Genomic DNA, 17,488 nt, shown 5'->3' on the forward strand with positions numbered 1-17,488 from the left:
GCGTGGCGTGACCTTTTGAAGGAAGCTGCAACAAGAGGCTGTTGCGTGGCTCGGGGGTCAGAGCACTGAGCCGGCACCGTTGAAATCCCGGGTTCGATTCCATGCAGCCGCCTGTGAATAAACCGGGTTCTGAAGTGTAACGGAGTTTGATGGTCTCAGCCCAGTCACCAGTGACCGCAGAAGAAATGCCATCGTATTAAATTTGGTTTTTGCGATTGATTTGGACTCAATTTCAGCTCTGAAAATTTAAAATGTTTCATTTGACAGCTCAGTGACCTTCCGTCGGCCATTTCCTAACACGGCGTGATGCACTGCTCTTGCCAGATTTCTAAACCTATGCGTCTCACAACTTTGACACCCATGGAATTTTTTAAATAAAATTGGGGAAAACAAGAAGAGTTATTTTATCATGGGGGAAATGCGAACACAACATTGGGTCGGCTTCCACCTCAATCACCCGTCGCAACGGCACGGTGGTGAGATGCTAACTACCTCGCCGGGTATACAGGAGTTTGTGAGTTCGTATCCCAACCCTGACGCCTGCTGTATATTTGGAGTTTGCACGTCTCTCCCCGTGGCCGCGTACATTTTTCTCCGTGTCCTCCGGTTTTTCCCTCCACATTTAGAATGAACATGCGTTTAAGAGTATTTTGCTGCAATACATTTCCGCATGATGAGCCCACTTCGCTGAGCTATCATCTGTGGCCAGGTCGCCTCTGAAAAAGAGCTTTGGGTAGCTCTGTGGGCCCTTACCGGGTAATTAAAACATAATTGTAGTTTTGTTTTACCTGAACTGTCGGATCCACCTTCCGGGTTGCCGCTGGAGTACATGGTGGCGAGCTTCCCGTCCAGGATGAAGCGGAACCATCCGTTGGAGCCATTGGAGAGCTCCAGGGCGGCTGCGTCGCTCCAGATGTAGAGGCAGTCGCGGCCGCGCACCACCGACCAATCGCGCCAGTGGAACGGCTTCCCCTGCACCAGCTCCTTGGCGTCTTCGTGCAGAGGGCTCTCCTGCTGGCACGGGAAGACGCGACGCGACACGCCGGTCACCATCAGACCACCGGGTCAAATAGAATTGCGCGCCATAGCTCCTCTCACCTCGCGAGCAAAGCAGGGTTATTATTGTGCCTGGTTAAAACGATTCAACTGAACTATTTTTTATTTTGCCAGGTAAGGGCCCACTGAGCTGTACACAGCTCTTTTTCATAAGTAACCTGGCCACAAATAATAGCTCAACTAAGTGGCTTATCATGTGGAAATGGAGAGCAGTCAAATACTTGAAATGTATGTTGATTCTAAATGTGGGGGGGAAAAACCGGAGGACCTAGAGAAAAATCCACTTGACCAAGGGGAGAGCATGCCAACTCCAAATATACAGCAGGCACCAGGGTCAGGATTGAACCCACGACCTCCTTTATACCAGGCCACGTTGTTAACATATCCCCACTATAGTGTCACTTTCGCCACCGTGGTTATTATTGGGATCAGACAGCCCCAAAATACAATGTATTTTGGGCTGAAAGGGTAGTTAGGAGATTGTCGGCCACGGCTAACATCAGTGGCGAGCGATAGCAGTCATGAGCCCTGCTCTTCAACAACCTCACTGACCGGGGTGGTGAAGCATGGCCAAACAACCCCCATTGACCAACACGGCGTGGAGAGATCCTCATCCAGCAGAGTATTGACAATGGGGCTCTACATTTGTAGATTGCACCTCCTTCACGTGAGAGACGGGAATAGCCATCACAAGTCTGCTTGTATTAGAAGGGTTTGTCTGTTACTCTTTAGCTCCTGTTAGGTAAATATTCACATGTCCATTTAAAACTGGTCATCAGAAGATACTAGAAAAAAATTGAGCGGCAGATGGCAGCCTTCACACGGCCCACTCGGGTAAATGAGAAATCACAAATAATGCCATCAATGCGGCGACCGAGCATCGAACATCAATCTTCCAGTCTCCAGAACAACATCACAAGCCATGCCAACGGCACACTTCAGGGCCAAACAACAACGCACCAGAGAGGCCCTGGGAGAAGGATCCTCCAACTACGAAGGAGACATCACAGCCGATACACTCCGTTGATCCTGACGCGGTTATCTGGCTTGACCACCTGAATGCGAAATTGTAGTTGTTGCTCTGCATCTACATCAGCCATTGAAAAAACTTTAATTCTTATCGGGAACCCATATTGTAAAGTGAATTCTACAACTCTTATTCTCCACTCTGTCTCTCTCGCCTCTCTATTCGAGAGCTATGAAGAGGGGTCACTGCCTCTATCCCTTGAAGAAGAATTGGAATAGGTGACAAAGCCTTTGTCGTTGCAGCACCAATGTTTTGGAACAACCTTGTTTCGTCTCTTAACATCATAAATCTTCCTTGAAAAAATATCCTGAAGCAGAAGATTAGTGCTGGGTCCAAGCACATTTGCAAAATGCGATTTGTAACTTTTAAGCTTACCCATGTATTCACTAACAGAGCCAGTGGGGGGGGGGGGGGGGGGGTGGGGTGGCTCGTGCCCCCCCAATGATCCAATCGAAATCCTTAATTTCGATCAGATCATTGGGGTTTATTAGTAATAAATCGGCATCTTGCGACCCCCACTGCCATTGTGTAGCATATTATTAGGTGCCAGGGACTCTATGAGATGATAGGACAATAGTCTGAGTCCATAATTGGCAATAAGTAACGGCAAAGCAGTTATAAGTGACTCACAGAATTGTGCGCAGTTGCGTATACAGAACACGACTTCCCTGAAGGCATCAACACCTCCAAAGAGCGCGATGCCGATCACACAACGCGGTTCGAATTCGACCCTCGATCGATGGCTGCGCCATCGCCGCACACGTGTCGAATAAAAAGCAAGGGACAAGTCCTTACTTACTAACAACTCCTTACTTACTAACAACTCCTAGCATTTTTCATTGATGGAGGGGTTGCCCTCCCTCCCTGAAAATCCTGGCTAATCCTGGCTCCGCTATTGCATGTATTTTATTGGGGGACTGTGTTGGCCTGGTGTGGTCTGGGACTGTTTTAGTTGTTTTGCTGCCTTGCCCAAGCTTGCATTTAGTACTTAAAAAATGGACAGTAATTTATATACAATTTGTACTATGTACTTTATTTATATTTATACATTTATTTTTTCGTGACTTGCTTACCTTTGCTCTACTTTGCACTCCTATCGTGTTTTTGATTTGTTTGCTGTTGTGACTTGCCGATCCGCCCCTACTGGACATCTGTGAAAAAGAGCGTCACAGCTTATCGGATACCTCCTGCAGTCTAAATCAAGATTCTCACTCTGAGACTGCCTTTTTTTTTTCAAATAATCATCATCATCATCATGCCCTTTCTATTCACAAAAGGAGTCACCCCAGTATTTGTACGAATAGACAAGAGCTTTCGCGCCCCCCCCCCCCCATTCATCAAAGGCATCACAGTCCATCCGTCCGTCACCTTGTCCACCTGCGCGTCGTCTTCGTTCTCGTCGTCGGAGGCCGTTCCGCCCAGGCTGGACACCTTGCTGATGACGCCCAGCCTGGCCAGCTGATCCACAAACAGGTCCCCTCCCTTCTCCACGAGGTCGTCGATCATCTGCAGCGCCAGCAGGTGACCGTCGTCGTCATCCTGCCGGAACGTCGCAGTCGGGTGGGGGGGGGGGGGGTTTAGGTGACGGGGGGAGGGGCGGGCGGGGAGGCAGACCGCATCCGCAACGAGACGCGCAACGACAGAGATTAGGGGGGGTGCCGGGAGACGGGGATTGAAAAAGAGGGGGTTGCGTGTAGCACCCTCGGTGGTTTAGTGGAAACAAAACTCGGGAATGGTGGAATGAAAGCATAAACACCCATTAGCTGCACGCAGGGTATTTGATTTCAGGGGTTTTCTTTGTTCCCTCCCTCCCTTCCCACTTCATCTTCCCTCGGCGAGATCAGCGAGGCATTGTGGTTCGTTGGTGGCAAGCGCTTTGTGTGTAACGAGTGTGACCCTATAATTAATTCGTTTGGCAACCGGAAGCCAATGCAGCACGGCGAGCGCTTCCCCTTGGTCGCGAGCTTAGTGGCGACCACTCCGTTGCCTTGGCACAAACGGCTGCAGTGAATCAATAAACATTGTCTTGGATTTGGAATTGAGCCGTCTCACTGCCCACTCCGTCCCCCTTCCCCGCCCACCGCCTCCCCCAACCCCCATGGGCTCTGCGCCCACTTTAGTCAACTCGATGTTTGGGGGGGGAGGGGGGGAAGTTAACATGACAATGCCGTTGAACGCAATACCCTCGCCAGTCAGAACTATCACGTGTTCAATGAAAGCGCTCAACTGTTGCCATTAGTATTTCAAACCTGTGATTATGCGCCTCCAATTAGCATGGTTGGCTATATATGGAAGAAGTTCAAGTTCAACATGAGTGTTCATTTTGCAAGGGGCCCTGCGTGCATTCAGATGATCTTTATGGAGGTAAAAAGGGGACCAGGGTAGAGCACTGGGAGGGGGGGGGGGGGTGCCCTTTGAGCCACGCAACCATCTCACTGCGGTTCCACAGTCAAGACTCCTTACCTCGTGATCCAACACGGCCGAGGTGACCTCTGCTAGAATGATTGGCAGATTATGGCCCAAATCTGATCCGCAAACTTCCTTTAAAAGTGCTTCAGGGCAATAGTGCACCATTTTTCTGATAAGTGCAAGGCTTGCTTTCCTGTTGAGAGAGAGAGAGCGGGGGGACGGGGGGGGGTGATTCGGAGCTGACGTCATTTACTGATAATTGAGAAATCCACTCACAAGTCACGACGCCACCTTGCAAAATCGCAAAATCAGTTAAGCTAACAGGACGCTCAAAATAATAACAGATCGTCACAAACGTTGTTACGGTCAATTATACCTCGTTATACGGAAACACAACATACGGAATTTCGCTACGACATAACATATACATTCGGGACTGGATTTTATATGTATACGTTATGTTAAATTTGCATACACGTAATTTTTAATCTCTAAAAAAATCGAACAACAAATGGTTTGTCATTTGTCCTCGTGCGCATTTCACGCTGTACTGGATTCCCGCTGCATTAGCAAGTGTCATTTGATTAAGGTCTCCAATCATACAATGAAAGTTCCATAAACGGAATTTCACTTTACGGACAACTTTCCAGAAACGTATCTGTTTCGTATATATTCGAGAGATGCCCGTACAAGGCCGGACTGAGCTATGTTTAGAGCGCGTGATTCACAGCTGGAAAAACTCAAGTTAAGCGCCGACTTGGCCTATCATCTGTCTGGGGTTGAGGACAGTCTGTTCTCCTACAATGCGGCATTAGTTGTGTTCCTGAAGAAAACCGACTTATGGAAAAATTGCGTGAGAATAAATAACATTTCATTTAGGGGTAAAGCACAGTCTGTGATAATACGCGAGATGCGTAAGGAGGCTGAACAAAAGCTGAGGCGCGCGGGAAGCATCTCGAAGCATCCCGCCTTGTGCAATGCTACGCTGGGGGGCAGCCGTACGACCGCTTAGTCCTACTCACGTGACGTCGTTCCATTCGCTCGATCGCGTGGCATCCAATTTGCATCCGCGTTAGAAAAATATGTATTCCCTAATACATTCATCGCGTTACATCCAATTCGCGTTATGAAAACAACACGCGTTACAGAAGAACAGACTGAACACATTTTTTGGCAGGTCAACAGTGGTTCCTTCCGCCTGCATTGAGACCGGCACCTGCCATATAAACGTAGAATGTCCACCAGTGGCTCTCAGGGCTCGCAGGGAAAAAAATTTGCGTAACCACGTGGCTCGTCAAGAGCAGTGAGAGGGAGCGTTCACGCAATCACCCTCCCTCCCCGCTGGGTTCAAGCAAACAGGAACCCAAACCCCAACTGAGCGGCAGCGGCCGAGCACGTGAAACGGGCGCGCTACCTCACAGAGGGCATCATGGTTTGCTGGAAGGTCTGGGCGAAGATGGGCAGCAAGCGTTTCAAGTAGACTGGCGCCATCTCTGGGTCGCCTTTGGGCTCGTTGAGTTCCTCCTCTTTGTGGCCGCAGTCCTTCTTCCTCTTCTCGTCGTCTTTATTCACGGGGCACATCCACTCACCTGATGGGACGAAGGCGCGCAAGCGGAAAAAAAAGGTTCACTTTGCAGGTTGGGCAATAGGGCGCGCATGTGAGTGCGTGCATGCGTGCGGATCCCAAAACGCAGCGTGCGCTTTCCTGCAGAAACGTTGAGTTAGCAGGCGGGAGGGCCTGCCGGGTCGCTCGCAGGGCGAAACGCGTCGGGCTCATTTAAAAATGGTCCTCCTTTACTTTCATGGTTTGTGTCTCCAAGTTTTGGAAAACACTTTGATCGGTTTGGCCGGTTTTCGAAAGGCAAAGTCCCTAAATAGCAGCACCACTTTACGTTGAAGTTTATCTCACATGGAATCACATATTAAAGCTTAGGCATAAAGGTTTTCAACCTCGGTTAAAAAACTCCAAATAAAACTGTCTCATAACGCAAACACGTATGTATAAATCGGCTGACATTCGAGTGCCGAATGTTCAGGGGACTGTGCATTACCCACTGCAACGCCACTGCACCCCCGGATATAAGGAAACAACAGCCTTTACAATCTCCTAAAAAATACACAAGCAGGCTTCCTCCCCCCTCCAATGGCCCGGCTTGTCAGCTTGTGTCACACGGCCGGCAGACGCACGCACCGGGAGACTGCAGTATGGAGACCACCTCGCTGTGTCCCCTCTCCCTGGCCTTGTCCAGAGGCGTCTTCCCGTCCTCGTCACGCAGGTCTGGGTTGGCTCCATGTCTCAGCAGGGTCTGTGTGCAGAGGCACAAGCCGGATGGGTTAACTACCGCGGCACAGCGACGACAGGAGTGACAGCAGTGTGGTCAAAGTAGTCGCGCACACAACATCGGTAAACTTTCGCAGGCTATTCACGTGGCGTATGGCTCATACAAAGACACAGACACACACATTGCATTGATGTGTTACACCTTTTACAGTGGCAAAAGAGGATCTTTGTATGCTGTTTTAAAGGAGTACATTTAAAGCAAAATAACAATGCTAACCTTTGCCACTTGTGGGCGACCGAAACAGGCTGCGTAGTGTAGGGACGACGACCTCTGACCTCTATTCACATCAGCCCCTCGTTCGCACAGAAACTCCACCTAGCAGGGAGGAACGGGTGCAGGGGTCACACACAAAACGCGTCTCAGCGAATCCGACCTCTGCCCTCGTGATAGCTCTGCGAATGCGTCGCTGCTGTTTTGGGAGAGAGCTGCTGCACATCGCCGAGCCATTACGACCACAGATTAATCATTCACACGAAACAAACCCGGTATGCCTCTACAATCCCAACCCTTAATTTCCCGAGCCACAGCCCGTGACGACTCGGGCAACAAAAAAGTCATCAAGAACGTTGTCGTAAGCGTCCAGATGTTGTAGAACGGTGGCAAAATTTTACGTCAGATTAAGGTAATTTATCGTGGCTTTTTGCTTTGTTACATACCATCTCTTGAGTGCCAAACGCAGAGGCCCAGTTCAGCAACGTCTGTCCGACATCATCCATGAAATTGACTTCAAACGCTGCGAGGAAAGACAACCGAGTTGTATTAATAATGATGATAATAACGCTTGCATTTACATCGCAATCCACGATGTAACAAAACGTCTCGGAGCTAAAAGTTTCTTGAGCCTGGGAGATGCCCGTAATGGCACGAGTCTGAAGGTTGGGGAAAATGAACTGTCCATAAGTAAATCAAGCAATCTACACTTAGCACAGCGCCCTTAACAATTACATTTTAACAGAACGCTTCACAAGTAAAGATATAAAAATGTAAGTTGCACAAAACAATAAAAAGTATACACAGAGATTATAAAGTATACACAGAGATTATAAAATACATATTTAGCGCAATTTTAAAACTCTCAACACAGCTTCCTTATCAGATGGTGTTCATGGTGCACTCCACATTAACACAACGTCTAAAAGCACTATCCAACTCTCTTGACCCATGTTATGGCGGAAAGGCAGCTACAGCCACCAAATGGTGCAGCCCAATGCTCAGGAAACACCCGCAGCTACGACCACGACGGCGCCCGGCTCACCGCCCGTGTCGATGGCATCGATGAGCGCGTCGGTGTCCTTGCTGCGGATGCAGTCGATGAGCTGCCGGTGGGAGCGCTCCCCGGAGCTATCGAGCCGGCGCAGGCCGGGGATGCGGCTGCTGAGGCTCGACGTGGACTTGGGCAGCGCCTTGCGGCCCTCAAAGAGCAGCACGAGCAGCAGGTCGACGAGGCGCATCGTGTCTAGCGAGCAGCGTTCGTCGCCCTGCACCGCGCTCTCGATGGCATCCGGCAGCACCGAGCGCAGCAGGTCCTGAGACAACAAGCGCAACGACGCAAGCGCGGGCGCGCCGAGTTCACCTTGCGCAGCTCACGGGGGGACACAGCAGCCACGATAGAAGAGCATAAATCGCATCCGACTGCTCCTTTACGTGCAATTGCATTGTGCGCAGCGTGGCAGAAAACGGGGCGCTCTGCCCACGCGTGGCAACGGCACCGATTGGCTGGCGCGCTCACCCTGGTGACGATGGGGGAGCCGCGGCACAGGGTGGACAGGAGGCTCACGATGGTCGACACCTGGCTGACCATCTTCGAGTCCGGCGCGGTGGCGATGGCCGACGACGGGGGGCCGCGGGCGGCCTTGGGGGTGCCGGACGTGCCCGCCGTGCCGCACGCCCCCGCGGAGGCGAGGCGGGCGAGCAGCTCCAGGGAGAGGCCGTGCTTGGCCAGCGGCGCCGGGTCGACGCCGCGGCGAGTGAAGCGGTCGGCCAGAGACGCGAAGCAGCGCAAAGCCCCGTCGGACACCTTGCCGGCGTTCAGCGGCGCGACACAATTTCAATGGCGAGCGACATCACGAGCATGAAACAAAACGCGGTGCGCGCAGAGAGACTGCGGCACGCAATGTACAAAAAATACAACATCGAGCTGCATTTCTATTTGTGTGCTGAAATCGGGTTAACCGTCAGTGGTTCTCAACCGGGGGCGGTATGCAAACGCCCAGGGGGGGCTACGTGGCAATGTCCCATCGCCACGTAGCCCCCCCTGCCAATATAAAATAACTACGATAACATTTGCATCCATATGGTAAACGATAGAACGATATAAAAGACCTTTCTAAATTCATTGATTGCAAACAAACTGGTTTTCAAGAGTAACCAGCGAGCGACACATTACGTTACGCAAGCAGAGCATCCGTTTATTGTTTTTATCCGCTTACGGTTACTCGCTAGTTAGGATACCTCACAAAATGGACAACTAGTTAAAATATTGATGTTCATTCTTCACACATTAATTTCTCAGAACCATGTTGGGTAAGGCAAGGGGGGTACTCGGTTGAAACACAATTTAATAAGGGGTACAGTCACCAAAAAAGATTGAGAACTACTGGTTAAAGTAACCATTCCAGCCACTTGAGGCCACATTATACAATAAAAATAACATGGCCTCTAGCAGATTTTCAAATGTAATCACGACCCTGAATCCTGACATTATATTGACTCACAAGGCAGGTGAATCATAGACCCAGGACCGGTTGAGACATTGCTCTCCCACTGATATAAGCCGTGGCCGGGAATGAAAGTCAGCAGATTCGTGACCCACTATTCACAAACAGGTGCAACCATTCTTACTACTCACAAAGGGGCCTCCTGGTAGGAGCGCGAATAGACACGTTCTCCTGCACATTTCACTCCGGCTACAACCAAAGTTTAAAGTGTTGGTTAAGTATTCGCTCGCTCTCGTAGAGAAAGGCGCGAGGAGGAACCATATTACAGGTGTTATCATCCAATGAGTGAGAGTTTGTAGGTGGGAGGAAACCAGAGCACCCGTAGAAAACACACACGTGCGAGGGGTAAACACAATCCCATACAGACGGAACAGGTCAAGTCCACATTTACACAGGGTATGGCACCACCTTCACACGCACGAGAATGTATGTGTGTTGACCTTCTTTCACACCGTACGTATCCAACCGCGCTAATCGGAGGTGCGGGGGAAGGATAACAAACTAAAACACAAAAATGAGGGAAGGGAGTTTCGCAAACATTTGAGCGGGGATCCACAACCCCCGGAGCCACCGCCGGCCCGGACGCGTTTGCGTTGCATCCCTCGCCGTGAGAGAGGGCGAGCGAGCGAGAGGGCAAGCGAGCGAGCGAGAGAGCGAGCGAGACGGCCGCCACCGCACCTGCGGGTCCTCATGCTTGAGCATGACGGAGAGGGCTTCGACGCAGGACTCGAGCGACGCGTCGTGCGGCTCCATCTTGCTGCACAGGCGCGACACCACCGCCATGGCCGAGTGCAGCGTGTCCTTGTGCACCAGGTGGCCCGAGTCGCGGATGAACTGGAGGACGCAGCTCAGCCCGCCGGCCTCGAACACGGCCCCCGACTCTCGAGTGCAAATCAGTTCCAGCACCTAGAAGGGGGGGGGTGGGGTGGGGGAGCAGCAGCAGGGGAGACGCGCTGATGAAGTCGCAAGCTTGGTTCATCGTTTTACGCATAAAGGGGTGGGGGGGGGGAAGCTCTTCCTTGCCGAGGGCCCATTTCGCCACGGTAGGCGAGATGTTAACTACCTCGCCTGGTATACAGGAGGTCGTGGGCTCGATCCCGACCCTGACACATGCTGCTGTATATTTGGAGTTTGCGTGTTTCTCTCTCTCTCCCCATGGTCACGTTGATTTTTCTCCAGGTCCGCCAGTTTTTCCCCTCCGCATTTATAATCAACATCACGTGTATTATTGTGTATCTGGCTGCTATACATTTCCACACGTGAAGACACTTCGTTGACCTATCAATTGTGATATCCAGGTCTGAGAAAACTACACAGCTCAGTGGGCCTTACCTGGCAAAGCAAAAATAGTAAGTTAGCGACTTGTTAATTCATTATTTTCTTTTCTTTGTTATCCAATAGAGCCGCACCGAGTCTTTCTGGAGGGTCCACCTCCTTGAGGGAAAGACAATGACCACCTGATGAACAATCACATGGCCATCAAAGTCAAACCATCCTACTAAAGCTCCAACTGGGAAAACGCACAACTCGGCGCGCACAAAAATTGCGCAATTTATTAAAAGAACGCAAGTGCGAAACGTTACACGTGAGGAAATGTGTTTCCCCAAGTTAGTCAGCAACGTATATGCCAAACAACGCGTAATGGCGCTATTTCGAGCGGAGAATTCCTGTATTGCTCATAAAGAGAACCAACTTGCTGCGTCAGACAGGCTCCAAGTGCTCTGCTCGTAAACTGAGACTTTGTCGAGCGACTGCACAAGGCATAGTTCCCGAGCAGGACCGCTCCCAAGTTAACTTTGCGTCGTGCAATACACGAGTTCTTCAAACTTATTATCGAACGTGCTCCTATGCATGCTGCGAGCTGCATTATGATCACAATGCACATCTTGAATCGCGCTTATAAAAATCTTTTTATTTATTAACTAGCTTTACTACCTGGCTTCGCCCGGGACTTGGATTCACCACGCCCGGCCGCCTTTGTCTACCCAGTGGCGATGTTCACACACCACAGCAGTTACTCGTTTGAGGTTGAGTCGACGTAGGGGAGGCCCAGGACCGGTTCAAATAATCGTCACCGGTGGTGGCCATGAGCGGGAATCAAACTCGGGTCGCCGGGTTCGTAGCGCAGCGTAGCGCTAACCACTACACTACCGCTCCCCCACACACAAACACGCGCGTCCATAGGTACACATACACGCGCTTGCTGCAGACACACACAACTTTCAGGGTGCGTACAGCAGTAAACGACTCAAATAATAAACCAATGCTGCGCGAAGAACGCCTTAGACCTGCAACACATTTGTATTTCACTTTACCCGCAATCAGCAGACACACTCCGTTACACTTCCGCACATGGGTCACATGACAGATGTGACGTCACAGCTCACTTGCCGTGCAAAATATATGTATTATGTATTATTGCGCCCCCCCCAAAAAAATATACAAAAGTGTATTTTTATAATTTTTGCATGGTGTACAGTCTGGAAAGTACCTATATGGCAAATTTCAAGTTTGTAGCATGTCGGGAAGTACGCTAAACATTTTGAACAGACACATATTCACAAATTTCCCTTTTATATGTATAGATCACACGCATTATTTGGCTGTGCTAATCCCCCGAAAAAAATCCTGAATGCACCTGATCTCGCCGGATCCTGCAAGCCACGTTGGGCCGAGCCTGGTTAACCCTCTCCCATCAATTTTTCTTACGATTCCGTTCCGATTACGTATGTATACGTCATTGCAACAGAATCGGAAGTAAAAGGCCATTCGGGAGTGTGTGTGACACAGTTTGGCACCAGCTATCATCGAGTACGATCGTGTCGCGACGGTTCTCTGCGGTGAGGACAGTACAATGTCTTTAAAAACAGCAGCACTTGCGCTTTCAGACATTCAGCGGTGAGCAGGACGCGCCCTGCAACTTGCAGACGTCTCGGTACGAGAAAGGCTTAATTTACAAAACAGGCCTTTGAGACTCAAGGGAGGCTTTAGTGGGTAGTCAACAAGTGTTTCCCATTATCTGCATTGATGTTGTTTTATTATGTGGGCCACCAGTCCGCACCATCCTCCATTGTGCATGATAACAACTTTATTGGTAGGCTTTCACAACCAATATTTTTTTTTTAATTATCTTGGGTGAATCCATCGTGTAGTACTGTGAAAAAAAGAGGTTCATAGCTCATCGGATTCCTCCAGTCTCAATAAATATCCTGATTCTTTGAAGGTATTGTGCCAATTTAGTTTACTATAACCCTCTACCACCCGATTGCGCCAATCAAACATGTAGTTGATAATAGGTTTTTCCCCTTTTTTCTGGCAACAAAACATGTGTTAAGATGTTAAAACACCTAACTGAAACCTTTTACAAGGAATCATGTCTGCATTAGGTTTTTTCCCATTTTTCCCCCTTTTTTCTAGCGAGAAAGGGAAAAAACCTATTATCATATTTTGGTACTGGCAAAGGAGGTCCCATGATGGAGATGCTCACCCCGAGCTCTCATTACTCTGATAGTGCATTGTCTTTGGGCTGTACGCCTTTTGGCGTCCTCTGGTCTAACACCGTTTGAGACGAGTAAAAAAAAACCCATCTCTGGTGTGGACCAATCAGTTTCAAGGACAATGCATATATTATCACAGGATGTTTTTTGTTTGCATTCTGACCACAAGCATTGTGGTTGATGCAGACATGATACCTTGTAAAAGGTTTCAGTTTGGTGTTTTAACATCTTAACACCTGTTTTGTTGCCAGAAAAATCATGTTGGTGCTGGCAAAGGAGGTCCCATGATGTAGAAACATTTAGTTGATTTGAAAAACCAAATCACCTGGCATATTTGCCCACGTGACAACTTAATTTGATTGCCTATGTCAGGCGGTGGAGCATTCAATAAAATGTTTTTTTATTATATTTGCACACTCTAACCCAAAATAATCTAAAAATGAATCCCGTAAAACCAAGCTGGCCGTGTTAGCCACTTCAATGCTGGGCTACTTATACAACAACGGGGGGCACAGAGTGGAATGAGATGGGACCAATGAGAGAGAATGCAAATGAGACAATGAAGACAAAACAAAAAAAGGATGTATTACTTAGCTAAGATGCGACCCAGGACCAGCGATGATTCCTCGTACGCCACGGAGGAAGTCGGGCACTCGGCATATGCCTAGTTGCTGATAGTTCACATCCAGTGCTGGGGTGGGGCCCTGCGGTGGTGAGATGTTAACTACCTCGCCTGGTATACAGGAGTTCGTAGGCTCGATCCCGACCCTGACGCCTGTTCTCCCCAAGGTAGCGTGGATATTTTCTCCGGGCCCTCCGGTTTTCTTTCCCTCCACATTTCGAATCAACATGCATCTCGAGTATTTGGCTACTGCTATCAATTTCCGCACGATAAGGCCACTTGGTTGAGCTATCATTCGTAATTGCCAGGTCACTTCTGAAAAAGAGCTACATAGCTCAGTAGGCCCTTACATGGTAAAATACAACAATTTTATTGTTTAGTTTAAATGCTCATTTGAGCAGGAAATCACTTTGAGGGAGGGGGGGAGGACTCGCCTGCCCCACCCATCATCAACATACCTCCGTGGGCCTGTACAAGTCGATGTGAAAAATCAATGTTGTTGGTCCAACTGAGATACTGGACCCTTGCCAACAGGGGCAGGAATAATTCCAGGCTCTTTGTTGAATCTGAGCGTTGCCTCTCCCCCTCCCCACCCACCCCCCAAACACACACGGAGAGTAGAGAAGAACTCTGAACAGAGTTCAAGAATGTAACACGAACACAGAGTGCCACGAGGTTCATCGCAACTAGAAAATGATTCCCCATTTATCAAACGAGTCGAGGGTCACGTTGTGCGCAGAATCAAGGCGTTTTCGTTAACAATAAAACTGGGGCAATAAAGCCAACCGTGGTGATTGCACATAACCAAAGGACCAAATGGAATTTAAGTGACGAATCCAATCCTAGTGCTCGGGGGATGTTTTGTTGTTGGTGAAGTCACCGGAGACGAGGCTGAGGTCATCAGCTCGCTACATTTGAGAACCCAGTTTAACCACGGACTGACTCAAAAAGCCAAGTTTGAGTGGAAATGTCCAACAATGAGGGGCCATTCGTGGTGTCGTGAGCACTGCGCCAGTGCTCATTGGGCATTTTGCTTTGTCAAATCACGCGTGCGCTACTTCCGCGCAAGACGTTATGATGTTACTGACATTGTCATTAAAATGCAGAGGCCTTTATCAAACCACTGCTGGATGAGGGCATCCCCCATGCCAGCAGGGATGGTTGACCATACTGCTCAAAGCTGGTCACAAGTGTGGGTTGGTAAAAGTGTGTAGGGGGGAAGGGGGGGGTTGGTTGTGCCCAGGACTGGTTTGGAAATCGCCCGGTTAGCCATGCTCGGAAATAAACTCAGGTCGCTACGCCTCCCAATCCGCCTCCCGCTGTTGCGCAATCACCGAACTTTAACGGTAAACAAACGAGCTCGATTTTAATAACCCGACAGCCTTCACGTCACAGGCGGCGCGTGTGCCAGGCATGCCGTCGTCTCGTGACTATGCATGGAAGAGGCTGGCAATTTTAATATAGTCGGTGAGACAGCACGTCGGGACATGCCCCCGCCCTTTAAGTTTCACAAGCAAGAGACGTTCAGCTACACACGAAAGTACAGTTATCACCGTGATGAAGTAAGCGTACGGTACGCATCCAGCCCTTTGTCAATCCACTGCTGGATGAGGACATTCCATCTCCCCACCACCATGCAGGTTGTGGAGGTTATTGGACCACACTTCAGGCGTGAGAACATAGATGTACAGTACAAAAATATGATTTCATGCACTGCCTGCTGACGATACCAGCTCACAAAATGGATTACCGCAACGATAACAGCAGCCACCATTCGCCACCGAGTAACGGTGACGTCACCACAGGCCGCTTGTGCCAAGGCCAGGAGGGCACAGGACAGACCAAAAACAAAGATCCCCCATATAGCCTTAACAGACTGTTGGGCAAGTGCTGTTCGAGAGCACCTATGAAGGCCAGGAAAGCACGACGAGGGGGTGGGTGGGCAGTCAGCACCATGCCCGGGCCTCGTTTGTCTCCCCAGTAGCGATGTTTGCACACCACACCGGGTACTAATTAGAGGCCGAGTCGACCTCAGGGAGGGCCCAGGACCCGTTCAGATATTCGTCACCGATGTTGGCCGTGAGCGGGAATCGAACTCGGGTTGTTGGTTTTGTAGCGCGGTGCACTAACTGCTGCACTACGGCTCCCACCACACACGCGCACGCACACACATTGATCTCTGTAGCCCGCGAGTGAACACCCGTTAAAGTCCAATGTGCTACACACAAGCACTCATTACACACAAAGTGCTTGCCACAAATCAACCACAATACCTTGATGCACTCGTCAAGGAGCATAAACCATCACGCGAACTCCAGTCATCCTCGCAGCGGCTTTTGGCTAACCATCGAACAAAGACGGTCACCACATCGCACGCGCTCAGATGCGCTTCTGCGGACGTATGGAACGTTCTTCCTTAACGATATTATGAAGCCACTGGAGCTATGCACTTTGAAATGTAGATTGAAAACTAATTTCTTGAGAACTGCTTTTTGTGTTAGCTTGTTGTCCTTTCCCCGCACCTCCGATTAGCACGGTTGAAAACATATGGTGCGAAAGAAGTTCCACATACATATAACGCAACCTTGCACTGTGATATCACAGAGCACGGTTAGAGCACACTGTGATGCCATAACTCAAAATAATAATTTCGGTGATGATGGGGAATATAAATAACACCAATAAGCAGCCAATACGTCTCCCTCCCTTATCCATCTCTCTCCATGTAGAACAATAAAAAGTATTTCTTACACAACGCATCAGTCACACAGCCTTCTGGAAGTGCATCATTGCCTCCTTCTGGGAGTAGATAATTGTGATCGACGTAAATCAGGGGTCCTCAAACTACGGCCCGCGGGCCACATGCGGCCCGCCGAGGACATTTATCCGGCCCGCCGGGTGTTTTTGCCGCCGCAGCCTGTCTGTTATTTAATTTCTACATGAGAAGGACGGTCATTGGTGGAAGAGGGAGAGGGGGCGGCCGCCGCCGATTGGCTGGCCGGCTGAAGCGCTGGATCATGGGAATTGTAGTCCGGCCGCAATCAAGCTTCAGGTGGTGGGAGGAACCGAACAGCGCAGCCGGACTACTACTCCACCTCCTAGGACTCAGAGGAAGCCAGGGCATGTGGGAGGGGCCGGCTGCGCTGTGAACAAAACTGCAGGTGTAATTAACTTTTTAATGGCACCCGCACCAGTGTGAGCCTGGGATAAAAGCGGAGTTCCCCCAATCAGACTGCATTGATGGGCAGTGCAGTCTGTATGTCTCTGTGTGGGCAAAGTTATTGCTGGTATATTGTTTTTGTAGCGCTGTATATATATTGGTATTTTACTAATAGCAATTTTGACTCCCTAGGAAACAATGATGTCAAGAAAGAGAAAAATTGACTCTGAGTGTAAGATATTCAAAGAACAGTGGACTTATGATTACTTTTTCATGCAGTACAAGGAAAGAGCTGTGTGTCTGATATGCCAGAATATAGTGTCTGTGTTCAAAGAATACAATTTACGTCGACACTATGAAACTCAACATAAAGATAAATATGATTGTTTGGTCGGAGAAGTGAGAAAAGATAAAATATTAAAACTGAAAAATACATTAACTCAGCAAAATACTTTTGTGAAGCAGAAGCAGCTAAATATTCCATCACTGCGAGCAAGTTTTCAAGTTGCCAAGCTAATAGCGTGCACTGGCAGACCATTCGTGGAGGGAGAATTTGTTAAAGAATGCCTTCTTTCTGTTGCCAAAGAGATGTGTCCAGAGAAGGCCGATTGATTTAGTACAGTGAGTCTTTCAGGACCTACAATTACACGGAGAATTG

The 17,488-nt window shown here is 49.4% G+C and overlaps 1 protein-coding gene across 14 annotated transcripts in view; it reads right to left on the reverse strand.

Moving 5' to 3' along the window:
- Nucleotides 1-17,488, reverse strand: part of HECTD1 (HECT domain E3 ubiquitin protein ligase 1) — an 86,868-nt gene that overhangs the window by 53,480 nt on the left and 15,900 nt on the right. For 7 of the 14 annotated variants that reach the window (XM_078864625.1, XM_078864635.1, XM_078864630.1 and 4 more), the window contains exons 4-15: nt 10,230-10,457; nt 8,564-8,851; nt 8,090-8,360; nt 7,491-7,567; nt 7,051-7,149; nt 6,684-6,798; nt 5,907-6,081; nt 4,547-4,685; nt 3,452-3,622; nt 3,157-3,234; nt 789-1,014; nt 13-111 (exon numbers count right to left, since the gene is read on the reverse strand). In XM_078864625.1, the coding sequence (XP_078720751.1) occupies nt 13-111; nt 789-1,014; nt 3,157-3,234; nt 3,452-3,622; nt 4,547-4,685; nt 5,907-6,081; nt 6,684-6,798; nt 7,051-7,149; nt 7,491-7,567; nt 8,090-8,360; nt 8,564-8,851; nt 10,230-10,457 (1,966 nt within the window). The remainder of the gene's footprint in view (nt 1-12; nt 112-788; nt 1,015-3,156; nt 3,235-3,451; nt 3,623-4,546; nt 4,686-5,906; nt 6,082-6,683; nt 6,799-7,050; nt 7,150-7,490; nt 7,568-8,089; nt 8,361-8,563; nt 8,852-10,229; nt 10,458-17,488) is intronic. The other 7 variants (XM_078864634.1, XM_078864631.1, XM_078864623.1 and 4 more) reach the window with 6 other exon arrangements.

Source organism: Lampetra fluviatilis, chromosome 18, assembly GCF_964198595.1.
Source record: "Lampetra fluviatilis chromosome 18, kcLamFluv1.1, whole genome shotgun sequence".
In the NCBI taxonomy this organism is placed as follows: Eukaryota; Metazoa; Chordata; class Hyperoartia; order Petromyzontiformes; family Petromyzontidae; genus Lampetra; species Lampetra fluviatilis.